Source organism: Anarhichas minor, unplaced genomic scaffold (genome assembly GCF_050575085.1).
Source record: "Anarhichas minor isolate MPS153535 unplaced genomic scaffold, ASM5057508v1 ptg000125l, whole genome shotgun sequence".
In the NCBI taxonomy this organism is placed as follows: domain Eukaryota; kingdom Metazoa; phylum Chordata; class Actinopteri; order Perciformes; family Anarhichadidae; genus Anarhichas; species Anarhichas minor.
The window spans coordinates 200264-213662 of NW_027466571.1; the positions used below are offsets into that span (position 1 = coordinate 200264).

The 13399-nt window shown below is 46.3% G+C and overlaps 1 protein-coding gene across 1 annotated transcript; it reads right to left on the reverse strand.

The window, feature by feature from the left end:
* Positions 1–80: 80 nt before the first annotated feature.
* Positions 81–12725, reverse strand: LOC142941010 (BTB/POZ domain-containing protein kctd15-like). The gene is made up of 5 exons (XM_076083243.1): positions 12699–12725; positions 8437–8612; positions 1006–1150; positions 436–738; positions 81–325 (listed from the first exon to the last, which is right to left on the reverse strand). Exons 1-5 carry the CDS (start codon positions 12723–12725, stop codon positions 164–166), a joined length of 813 nt encoding a protein of 270 aa, XP_075939358.1. The 3' UTR covers positions 81–163.
* Positions 12726–13399: the final 674 nt, after the last annotated feature.

Below are 13399 nucleotides of genomic sequence, written 5' to 3' on the forward strand. Positions count from 1 at the left end.
TTCAAAAGGGCAGTTTTATAAAAAAATTAAATTATCTGTACACACTTATAAAAAATGACCGTTCCATTCAGGTTATTACAAATGTGGCAGTTTATGACTTCTTATGTTGCATCATCATCATTCCCAGATGATGATGATGCAACAGAGGTCTTCACGTCTGAGTTTAGTCCAGAGGCTCCTGTTTGATCCGGATCGGGGTGCTGGTGACGGACCGGTTGAGCCGGAGGTCGCGACACAAAATGTACTCGCTGAACTGGGAGGAGTCGACCCCCCCACCGCAGGACGCCTTCATGATGAAGCCCCTCTGGAACAGACGCTCCAGGACCTGCAGACACACAGCAGGTGTTAGAGTACCGGTGAGGTACAGGATTAGTACGAGTGTAGTACAGGAGTAGTACGAGTGTAGTACGGGTGTTGTACAGGGGAAGCACTGACCTGCACAGAGTTGAACCTGCAGTACCCGTTGAGGGGGAAGCGGATCACGTGGGTCGGGTCCTGGTTCCAACCGGCGTTGACAGAGTCACACATGACGTCTCCGGTCTCGGGGAAGATCTCCTCGATCAGAACTTTCTCTCCGCTCAATGCGATCCTCTCGCCCAGATCGGGAGAGACTCGGACCACCAGACACTCGCAGGGTGGTGTCCACTGGGCCTCCCGCTCCACCTGCCAGCGTTCCAACTCCCGAACCATCGGAGTCAGCTGGTAGAACCGGGCCTCCTCGTACAGCTGGGGGAAGTCCTATAGTATGTCATTAAAAAGTCAGCATAGTATGGGGTTACAGCGTTCCAAAACTGTAAATTAGTACTTGCCCAAAAGGGGCGACATTATGTTGTACTATTGATTATTGCATGATATTGTATGGATTTGTATTGGGCAGCAAACGGCTGTTATATATAGATACATCTTTGATATGCTAAAGATAAGATAATGCCAATAAATTAGTAGGGCTTCAATTCCGATCATATTCCTCTTTTTTTTTTTACGACATTTTCCCAGTTAAATTACCTTGAAGTCTTCTGGCAGCAGCAGTTTGCAGGTCCGCAGAAAGCTGAGGATGTAGCGGAAGATGTCTCCGTCTCTGTCGATGAAGTAGTGCTGCTTCAGACTGTCCAACACGATGGGCTCAGTGCCGTTAAACAGACGACTGATCCTGCAGAGAAACAGAAAAACATCAGATTCTATTTTAAAGGGGCTGTGTTCGTAATGATGTTAATGTATATTAATAATGTTAATAATGTTAATTTATAAGCAATAATGTTAATTAAAGCTGCAAGCAGCATTGATCGGGCCCTCGCATATTGACGCACGTCGAGGGTACTGGCAGGACTCTGGGTGATGCGGCCGTGCATTTCTGTGACCATCATACACTGCGTGCACGAGTTAAACGGTATTTCCTGTGTCGACCAATGGCGTAGTCAGGTCATTTTGCCAGGTCTTAAGCCTCGAATGTTTTGAGTGTACCTCCGAATACAATCATAATTGTCACCCTGTAAAAATCGACAAAACACTGAGTGTGTGTGTGAACGAGCTTCAGTGTTCGTAATATAACAGACTGTCAGAGTAAATGCAGCTCGTTTGTTTGTTTGTGCAGGTAGCTCTGACAATCGCTGCTGAGTGACTCAAAGCTGGAAGAGTCGAGGAGAAACAGGAGAATGTATAGTTCCATGTGGAAAAAAAAATATATTTTTATAAAGAAATAAATTTAAGCCAAAAGGTGAGCCAATGTAGAATAATCTAACATACAAATTAGTCTGGGTGCAGTTTGATTTTATTAAACAAACTTCACGTTGCATGAAATTACTTTACATTACGACCTGTTCCAAATCGAACAAAAACAATTCAATTTAATATGAATGAAAACTCCACGTACAAGCGCGATTTGGAAACCTTTTTTATTCAATTTCTGCTCTCCAAACATCTTAGTTTGCACATATTTAGATCAGAGAAGTCTTTTTCTCATGGTGTGCGCACAAACCCTTTCAATAAGTTCAGTGTTTGGGCCGCTGTAATTATAGAATCCTGCTTACGTCCGTGCTTATCAGTAGGTGGCGCTATGACTATGAGTTAATATTGGCATGCAGAAGTCCTAAAGCCATGACAGTCAACAAGCATGTCAAGTTTGGGACAGTTTTGACAAAGTACAGTCGAGTTACAGTCGAGTTACTTGATGGATGATGGTGAACCATGTAAAATGGTCACCACACCAAGTCCATGTCGTTCGATGAAACCTAAAGCTTTTAGTAACTTTTAATCGCTAAGGTCTTTAGATTGTTCTGACCAAATTCTAAGCTGATCTGATTAATTCCCTAGGAGGAGTTTGTTAAAGTAGAGCACCTGGGAATTGCAAAAACGACACTCGAAATTCATACAAAATTCAAAATGTCTGACTTCTAGTTGGGTTTAGAGCTTGGACCCCTGAGACTTTTTTTTAAGTCTACATGTGATGCATCTGCTTACCAAATTTTATACATCTAGGTGAAACTTACTGCGAGGGCTGCATCGTCTAAATATTTTAGGGGGCGCTATCGAGCCGACTTGCCACTCTGAAGTATTAAAATCATATCAGATAACTACATTCGGGATTTTAAATGTGTGTGACAAGTTTGGTTATGTTTTGAGCATTTTTAGCCCCTCAAAAACACCTTAATCTTTCATGGCGAAGAATGCGTCGCCATGACAACGGCCTTTCAGGAAACAACAAGCTTTGAGTAACTTTTCATCACAGAGGCCTTTAGATTGTTCTGACCAAATTTGGAGTTGATTCGATTAATTCCCGAAGAGGAGTTCGTTAGAGTACAGCGCCTGGAAATGACAAAAACGACACTGGAAATTCATACAAAATTCAAAATGGCTGACTTCCGGTTGGGTTTAGAGCATGGCTCCAAGAGACTTTTATTTAAGTCCACATGTGATACATGTTCCTACCAAATTTCATACATCTAGGTCAAACATACTGCGATGGCTGCTTTGTCAAAATGTTGTAGGGGGCGCTATTGAGCCGACTTGCCACTCTGAAGCATTAAAATCATATTATATAACTACACTTTTGCCAAGTTTGCTTATTTTTTAAGGATTTTTAGCCCCTCAAAAGTAGTTGTAGTAGAAGTAGTAGTAGTAGTAGAAGTAGAGTAGTAGTAGTAGTGGTAGAAGTAGTAGAAGTAGTAGTAGTAGCAGTCGTAGTAGTAATAGTGTAGTAGAGTAGTAGTAGTAGTAGTAGTAATAGAGTAGTAGTAGTAGTAGTGTAGTAGTAGTAGTAGTAGTAGTAATAGAGTAGCAGTAGCAGTAGTAATAGTAGTAGTAATAGAGTAGTAGTAGAGTAGTATTAGTAATAGAGTAGCAGTAGCAGTAGTAATAGTAGTAGTAATAGAGTAGTAGAGTAGCAGTAGTAGCAGTAGAGTAGTAGCAGTAGTAGCAGTAGTAGTAGTAATAGAGCAGTAGTAGTAGTAGTAGTAGTAGTAGTAATAGAGCAGTAGTAGTAGTAGTAGAGTAGTAGTAGTAGTAATAGAGTAGTAGTAGTAGTAGTAGTAATAGAGTAGTAGAGTAGTAGTAATAGAGTAGTAGTAGTAGTAGTAGTAGTAGAGTAGTAGAGTAGCAGTAGTAGCAGTAGAGTAGTAGAAGTAGTAGCAGTAGTAGTAGTAGTAGTAATAGAGTAGTAGTAGTAGTAGTAGTAATAGAGTAGTAGAGTAGTAGTAGTAGTAGTAGTAGTAGTAATAGAGCAGTAGTAGTAGTAGTAGTATAGAAGTAGTAGTAGTAGTAGTAATAGAGTAGTAGTAGTAGTAGTAGTAGTAATAGAGTAGTAGTAGTAATAGAGTAGTAGTAGTAGTAGTAATAGAGTAGTAGTAGTAGTAGTAGTAGTAGTAATAGAGTAGTAGAGTGTAGTAGTAGTAGTAATAGAGTAGTAGAGTAGTCGTAGTAATAGAGTAATAGTAGTAGTAGTAGTAGTAGTAGTAGTAATAGAGTAGTAGAGTAGTAGTAGTAGTAGTAGTAATAGAGTAGTAGAGTAGTAGTAGTAGTAAGAGAGTAGTAGTAGTAGTAGTAGTAGAGTAGTAGTAGTAGTAATAGAGTAGTAGAGTAGTAGTAGTAGTAGTAATAGAGTAGTAGTAGTAGTAGTAGTAGTAGTAATAGAGTAGTAGTAGTAGTAGAAGTAGTAATAGAGTAGTAGTAGTAGTAGTAGTAGTAATAGAGTAGTAGAGTAGTAGTAGTAGTAGTAGTAGTAGTAGTAATAGAGCAGTAGTAGTAGTAGTAGAGTAGTAGTAGTAATATAGTAGAGTAGTAGTAGTAGTAATAGAGTAGTAGTAGTAGTAATAGTAGCAGTAATAGAGTAGTAGTAGTAGTAGTAGTAGCAGAGTAGTAGTAGTAGTAATAGAGTAGTAGAGTAGTAGTAGTAGTAGTAATAGAGTAGTAGAGTAGTAGTAGTAGTAATAGAGTAGTAGTAGTAGTAGTAATAGAGTAGTAGTATTAGTATTAGTAATGTAGTAGTAGTAGTAGTAGTAATAGAGTAGTAGTAGTAGTAGTAGTAGTAATAGAGTAGTAGAGTAGTAGTAGTAGTAGTAGTAGTAGTAGTAATAGAGTAGTAGTAGTAGTAGTAGTAATAGAGTAGTAGTAGTAGTAGTAGTAATAGAGTAGTAGTAGTAGTAATAGAGTAGTAGAGTAGTAGTAGTAGTAGTAGTAATAGAGTAGTAGAGTAGTAGTAGTAGTAGTAATAGAGTAGTAGTAGTAGTAGTAGTAATAGAGTGGTAGAGTAGTAGTCCATCCATTTTCCTCCGCTTATCCGGGGTCGGGTCGCGGTGGCAGCAGGCCAAGCAGGCTGACTTCCCTCTCACCGGCAACATGTTCCAGCTCATTCTGGGGGATCCCGAGGCGTTCCCAGGCCAGCTGGGAGATGTAATCCCTCCAGCGTGTTCTGGGTCTTCCCCGGGGTCTCTTCCCAGTTGGACGTGCCTGGAAAACCTCCAGTGGGAGGCGTCCAGGAGGCATCCTAATTAGATGCCCGAACCACCTCAGCTGACTCCTTTCGACGCGAAGGAGTAGCGGCTCGACTCCAAGCTCCCTCCTGATGACCGAACTCCTTACCCTATCTCAAAGGCTGAGCCCGGCCACCCTACGGAGGAAGCTCATTTCGGCCGCTTGTAGCCGCGACCTTGTCCTTTCGATCACGACCCAGAGTTCTTGACCATAGGTGAGGGTAGGAACGTAGACCGAGTGGTAAATTGAGAGCTTTGCCTTCCGGCTCAGCTCCCTCTTCACCAAGACGGTCCGGTGCAGCGCCTGCTTGACTGCTGCAGCCGCACCGATCCGCCTGTCGATCTCCCGCTCTATCTTACCCTCACTCGTGAACAAGACCCCGAGATACTTGAACTCCTTCGCTTGAGGTAGGCACTCCGTCCCCACCTGGAGGGAGCAATCCACCGGTTTCCGGCAGAGAACCATGGCCTTAGATTTGGAGGTGCTAACTCTCATCCCCGCCGCTTCACACTCGGCTGCAAACCGCCCCAGTGAATGCTGGAGGTCACGATCCGAGGAGGCTAACAGGACCACATCATCTGCAAACAGCAGAGAGGCGATGCCGAGACCCCCTAACCTGCCGTTCTCCACCCCCAGGCTGCGCCTAGATATCCTGTCCTTGAAAGTCACGAACAGGACCGGTGACAAAGGGCAGCCCTGGCAGAGGCCAACACCCACCGGGAACGTGTCTGACTTATTGCCGAGAATGCGGACACAGCTCCTACTGCAGTCGTACAGAGACCAGATCGCCCGTTGTAATGGGTCCGGCACCCCATACTCCCGCAGCACCCCCCACAAGAACCCCCGAGGGACCCGGTCGAAAGCCTTCTCCAAGTCCACAAAGCACATGTAGACTGGTTGGGCAAACTCCCAGAACCCCTCCAGTAGTCTTGCGAGGGTAAAGAGCTGGTCCACTGTTCCACGGCCGGGACGGAATCCGCATTGCTCCTCTTGAATCTGAGGTTCGACAAACGGTCGAAGCCTCCTTTCCAGCACCCTGGCATAAGCCTTCCCCGGGAGGCTGAGTAGTGTGATACCCCGGTAATTCGAGCACACTCTCCGGTCCCCCTTTTTGAAGATGGGAACCACCACCCCGGTCTGCCAGTCCATGGGCACTGATCCCGACCCCCATGCGACATTGAAGTGGCGTGTCAGCCAGGACAGCCCAACCATGTCCAGCGCTTTCAGCATCTCAGGGCGGATCTCATCCACCCCCGGCGCCTTGCCACCAAGGAGCTTTTTAACTACCTCTGCGGCCTCTGCCAGGGATATGGGTGAGCCTCCCCCTAGATCTTCAGGCGCTGCCTCCTCTACAGAGGACATGTTGGTCAGGTTTAGGAGTTCCTCAAAGTGCTCTTTCCACCGCCCGACGATGTCCCCCGTCCGGGTCAGCAGTTCCCCCCCCTGCTGAGAACAGCCTGGGGTAAGCCCTGCTTTCCCTTCCTGAGCCTTTGGATGGTTTGCCAGAACCTCCTTGAGGCCAACCGAAGTCCTTCTCCATGGCCTCCCCGAACTCCTCCCATGCCCGAGTTTTAGCATTCGCGACCACCGCAGCTGCAGCCCTTCTGGTCTCCTTCTTCAGCTTGACGGCTTCCCTCACCTCCGGTGTCCACCACCGGGTTCTCGGGTTGCCGCCATGACAGGCACCGATGACCTTCCGGCCACAGCTCCTAGCGGCCGCGTCCACAATAGAGGCTTTGAACATGGTCCATTCGGATTCCGTGTCCCCAACCTCCCTCGAGATGTGTGAGAAGTTCTTCCGGAGGTGGGAGTTAAAGACCTTCCGGACAGGGTCCTCTGCCAGACGTTCCCAGTTCACCCTCACTACACGTTTGGGCTTGCCGGGTCTTTCCAACCGGTTCCCCCGCCATCTGATCCAACTCACCACCAGGTGGTGATCAGTTGACAGCTCTGCTCCTCTCTTCACCCGAGTGTCCAAGACATACGGCCGCAAATCAAATGATACGATTGCAAAGTCGATCATTGATCTCCGGCCTAAGGTGTTCTGGTACCAGGTACACTTATGAGCCACCTTATGTTCGAACATGGTGTTCGTTATGGCCAAACCGTGGCAAGCACAGAAGTCCAATAACGAGACACCATTCGGGTTCAGATCGGGCAAGCCGTTCCTCCCAATCACCCCCCGCCAAGTTTCTCCGTCATTGCCCACGTGAGTGTTGAAGTCCCCCAGGAGAACTATGGAGTCGGTAGGCGGCGCCCTTTCCAGGACCCCTCCCACCAACTCCAAGAAGGCCGGATACTCTGAACTGCTGTTTGGTGCATAAGCACAAACCACAGTCAGAGCCTTGCTCCCCGCAACCCGTAGGCACATGGAGGCGACCCTCTCGCTCTCCGGGGAGAACTCCAACACAGCGGTGCTCAGCCGGGGGCTAGTGAGTATCCCCACTCCCGCCCGGCGCCTCTCACCCTGGGCAACTCCAGAAAAGGACAAAGTCCAACCCCTGTCCAGGAGCTTGGTTCCAGAGCCAGCGCTGTGTGTGGAGGTGAGTCCAACTATATCTAGCTGGTATCACTCCACCTCCTGCACCAGCTCTGGCTCTTTCCCCGCTAGCGAGGTGACGTTCCACGTCCCTAGAGCTAGTCTATGCTGCCGGCGATCGGCTCGCCCAGGCCTCCCGCCTGACCCGCCGCCCGGTCTGCATTGCACCCGACCCTGATGCTTGTCCCTGCGGGTGGTGGGTCCACAGGGTGGCTGCTCCATGCTGTTTATTCGGGCTGAGCCCGACCTGGCCCCATGGGCGAAGGCCCGGCCACCAGACGCTCGCTGACGAGCTCCCCTCCTGGGACTGGCTCCGGGAGGGTGCCCCGGTTTCCCTGGTCCAGGCGAGGTGGCTGAAGTCCGTGGGCTGCTTATCATTAGGGTCGTTTTGAACCGCTCTTAGTCTGGGCTCTCCCCTGATACCTGTTTGCCTTGGGAGACCCTACCAGGGGCTAATGCCCCGGACAACATAGCTCCCAGGATCACTGAGCCACTCAAACTCCTCCACCATGATAAGGTTCGATTCGCGGAGGAGCTAGAGTAGTAGTAGTAGTAGTAGTAACAGAGTAGTAGAGTAGTAGTAGTAGTAATAGAGTAGTAGTAGTAGTAGTAATAGAGTAGTAGAGTAGTAGTAGTAGTAGTAATAGAGTAGTGGTAGTAGTAGTAGTAATAGAGCAGTAGAGTAGTAGTAGTAGTAATAGAGTAGTAGTAGTAGTATTAGTAGTAGTAATAGAGTAGTAGAGTAGTAGTAGTAGTAGTAGTAATAGAGTAGTAGTAGTAATAGAGTAGTAGTAGTAGTAGTAATAGAGTAGTAGAGTAGTAGTAGTAGTAGTAATAGAGTAGTAGTAGTATGGTAGTAACTGTGAACCCTGCAGGTGTTTACTCACTCACACCTGATCACATGACCCATATCAAAGGTTCTGTGGTCTCACCTGGACTCGGGGTATTTGGTGAGTGTCCCCAGGCTGCTGGTGTACATGTGCCCCCCCACGTCGATGTGCACGGGGGCGTTGGCCTTGGTCAGCTGGGCGGGGGAGGGGATGCCCTGGGTGGTCATGGGAGACACAGGTGAGCGGCTCAGAGACATCCTGGACATGCTCCGCCCCTCCTGTGACAGGTAACAACAGGTCAACACACACCTGAACTCAGCAGCTTTGTGCACAACTGTTTGACAAAGAAAATAAAAATAAATCTCTGACTCTATAGAATGTTAATAAATTCTTAGAAATATGACGTTTTTCCCTCAAAGTGAAGACAAGATCTGGAAAAGATGAAAGTCATTCATAAACTTTCTGAAGAAGACAAATATTCTGAGTTCATGAAACGCTACAGCCTCAAGTTCTCAAGCAACACAATAAAACAACAATACAACACAACAATACAACACAACAATACAACACAACAATACCACAATACAACAATACAACACAACAATATAACAATACAACAATACAACACAACACTACAACACAACAAAATAACACAGCAACAATTCAACAATAACAATATGACACAACAATAACAAAACAATAACAATATGACACAATAATACAACAGTACAACACAACAACAATAAAACAGCATAATACAACATAACACAATAACAATAACACAATATTTAGTAACTGTAAAACCAACATAGTTGTGTTGTTTCTATATGTACAACAGAGCATCGATCACAGAACCTGATGGAAGCTGTTGATATTAATCGATCATGTTCTGAAGTTATGAGCATAGAACATAAACATAACAACTACAGACTGTCGAGTCAGCTGATGAAGTTATGACAATAATCAGTTTAGTACATTAAGTCTGAGAGACGAGTGATCGATCAATCACAGCTCTTTCAAACTACATGATACTTGTGTACTTTTACTACTGATAATACTTTAAGTGAGCTGATTACTGAAATAGGATTCTGAATGTACTTGTAATGCAGTATATTTACATTGTTGTAGTACTTTTACTGAAGTATCAGATTGAAAATAGTCCAGACTGATGAAACATGAGGGCGGGGGGCAACTCACTCTTGATTCCCCCCCCCCCCCCCCCACACACACACACACCTACATACACACACACACACTTACACACACACACACACACCTACATACACACACACACACTTACACACACACACACACACACACACCTAAACACCTACATACACACACACACACACACACACACACACACACACACACACACACCGGTGGTAAAGAGGAGCTCTGAACCATGACAGGTGAACAGGAGGCGGCCCAGCTTCCGGCTCGCTGCCCCGCGGCCGGCTCGCTGCCTCGGGCCAAACTGACAAACACTGCTGCCTCTCTGTCTGCGGCCGAGTGGAGGACAAGAACTGCACCAGACTCCGTGTTAAAGACACAGGACATAACAGCCTGTGTTGATTACAGGCTGCACAAATAATCACAGAAATCATGAATGTTCTTCATGATTTTAAACTGGATCGTTGACACACAGAGACCTGCTTCAGTGAAACCCAGCCCAGTAACAAGGCCTTACGCCAGACTCCATTAACAAATCCAAACATTTAATGCATTCTTGCGGATCGTTAAACGTTAAGTATGGCCTCACCCTGAATTTAAAGGTTTTCTCTTCAGACTTCGTCCTTCTGATTAATTCGGCATATGAATTGTCCATCAACTAACACGAAGTTTCGATTATTAGTACTTTTATCACAGTCAGTGGATCTCTTCCGCACCAACATGACATATCTGAAGATTTAGGTAAAGTTGGAAAGATATTCAAAGATTCGGACTTCCCGGTTCAATAAGTCGTTAGCGAAACGTTGCTAAAATACAAACGATACCTCCCTGTAACCGTAGTGAGGTAGACAACAAGCTACAACCTTCATTTAATCAAAACAGGCCGTCTTACGGACTCCTCCGAGCTGGACAAACAGCATTGGTCTCAATGAGCGGCCGGCTGCGAGACTAGTGCGCAGGGACCGTCTACAAAGTGCAATGCGGAAAATACATCCTACAACAATATTCAATAGCTTCACTGTCATGCAATGTAATGTAACCAAAATCACTTCACACATCAATGGGCTCCTCCTTGTTGTACTACAACTGTTATTTTGATAAAACATGTTTTAAATACATTTTAGTGAATTATTATTGGAAATAATATTCAATAACTTCCCTGTTATAAAGTGTAGTGTGACCAAAATCACGTTTGACAGGTGCTGTCAAATTCTCTTTTGTGATTTGGTCAAACTAGTGCAATTGTGAACCTATGTTTTGTATTGTGTATTTGTCTTGAATAAAGACATAGTACCACATACATCAAGATAAGAGCCATCATAAGTAGTTCACTCATTTTATCTTCAAGAAAGAATACACACATACAGTCAGGGCCAGAAGTATTTGGACTATGACACAATTGTTCTAATTTTTCTTATTTACACAACCCCAATGGATTTGAAACTGATCAGTCAATATGTGGTTGAAGTTTATACTTTCAGCTTTAATTCAATGGATAAAACAAAAAAATCCTCAGAATCACCACCTTATCATGGTGGAGGAGTTTGAGTGGCTCAGTGATCCTGGGAGCTATGTTGTCTGGGGCAGTAGCCCCTGGTAGGGTCTCCCAAGGCAAACAGGTATCAGGGGAGAGCCCAGACTAAGAGCGGTTCAAAATAACCCTGATGATAAGCAGCCCACGGACTTCAGCCACCTCGCCCGGACCAGGGAAACCGGGGCACCCTCCCGGAGCCAGACACAGGAGGGGAGCTCGTCGGCGAGCGTCTGGTGGCCGGGCCTTCGCCCATGGGGCCCGGTCGGGCTCAGCCCGTAGAAACAACATGGAGCAGCCACCCTGTGGACCCACCACCCGCAGGGACAAGCATCGGGGTCGGGTGCAATGCAGATAGGGCGGCGGGTCAGGCCGGAGGCCTGGGCAAGCCGATCGCCGGCAGCATAGACTAGCTCTAGGGATGTGGAACGTCACCTCGCTAGCGGGGAAAGAGCCAGAGCTGGTGCAGGAGGTGGAGCGATACCAGCTAGATATAGTTGGACTCACCTCCACACACAGCGCTGGCTCTGGAACCAAGCTCCTGGAGAGGGATTGGACTTTGTCCTTTTCTGGAGTTGCCCAAGGTGAGAGGCGCCGGGCGGGAGTGGGGATACTCACGAGCCCCCGGCTGAGCGCCGCTGTGTTGGAGTTCTCCCCGGAGAACGAGAGGGTCGCCTCCATGCGCCTACGGGTTGCGGGGAGCAAGGCTCTGACTGTTGTTTGTGCTTATACTTCTGGCCCTGACTGTATGTGTGTATTCTTTCTTGAAGATAAAATGAGTGAACTACTTATGATGGCTCTTATCTTGATGTATGTGGTACTATGTCTTTATTCAAGACAAATACACAATACAAAACATAGGTTCACAATTGCACTAGTTTGACCAAATCACAAAAGAGAATTTGACAGCACCTGTCAAACGTGATTTTGGTCACACTACACTTTATAACAGGGAAGTTATTGAATATTATTTCCAATAATAATTCACTAAAATGTATTTAAAACATGTTTTATCAAAATAACAGTTGTAGTACAACAAGGAGGAGCCCATTGATGTGTGAAGTGATTTTGGTTACATTACATTGCATGACAGTGAAGCTATTGAATATTGTTGTAGGATGTATTTTCCGCATTGCACTTTGTAGACGGTCCCTGCGCACTCGTCTCGCAGCCGGCCGCTCATTGAGACCAATGCTGTTTGTCCAGCTCGGAGGAGCCCGGAGGACCCGTTCTGATTAAATGAAGGTTGTAGCTTGTTGTCTACCTCACTACGGTCACAGAGATTTATTGAACCGGGAAGTCCGAATCTTTGAATATCTTTCCAACTTTACCGAACCTATTTGAAGGGAGAAGATAGCCGTGAAAACAGGTGAGCCGGTAACAAAAGTTCGAATTTAGATGAAAACCTTCGTACCTTGGAACACTTGATGTATGCCGAATAAATAGCGTTTCACACCATTACAGAAAATACCAACCGTGTTTGCATCTTTGTTACTAACGTGTACCAAAACCAACAAGGACTTAAAACGGTCATGTTTTAAACCGAGACTGGTGAGACGGCGCTCATCGCCTCCACGAGACCCCAGGGAGCATAATCGGGATCTCGGGGAAAACTTTGCGCTTAAATGTCCCGTTAAAAGGTGTAAAGCTGCGTTCTTACCTGAGAGGACACCGACACAGAAGACATGGAGACCGGCGTCCGTCTGCTACGTCCAGGGGATTCAAATGAGAGGAGACCGGTTGGTCTTCAGTTCACGTCCTAGGGTGTGTGTGTGTGTGTGTGTGTGTGTGTGTGTGTGTGTGTGTGCGTGCAGTAGCAGCTTAACGAGCCCGTCCTGTCTCTTCTGAAAGAATAGAGGAGGCTGAGGGAGAAGTCTCGCCCGTGGCCCCTCAGACCCCCTCAGGGTCCGGGTCTGGGATCAGGTTACAATAACGCAGCGGTTTGTTTGAGAGAAAATAGATCCTCCTGCTGCTTTGAGAGATAATCAATGAGAAGAATTTATGATCCATCAATGATGAGAAGCTTTCAACAGAAATCCATCTGGTCCTTCCTCTTCCTCGTCCTCCTCCTCTTCCTCCTGCACATCCACGTCTTCCTCCTCATATACTTTAGTAACATCAAACATCCCTCTGGCTCTGGAGCCAAATGATGTCTATCGTCATGCATTATGCCCCCCCCCCCCCCACCACCCCGCAGCCAGCGGCCAAATGCACCATTTCAATTATTGCGCTGCTAGATGGAGGTGTGTGCCGGAGGGCTGCGCACACAGATCTGTTTTATCCTCCTCGTCTCTCAGCTGAATCCGAAATATGTCCACAGCTGCTGCTGAAATCAGGAAGAGACTGAAAGTGTCTCAGAGA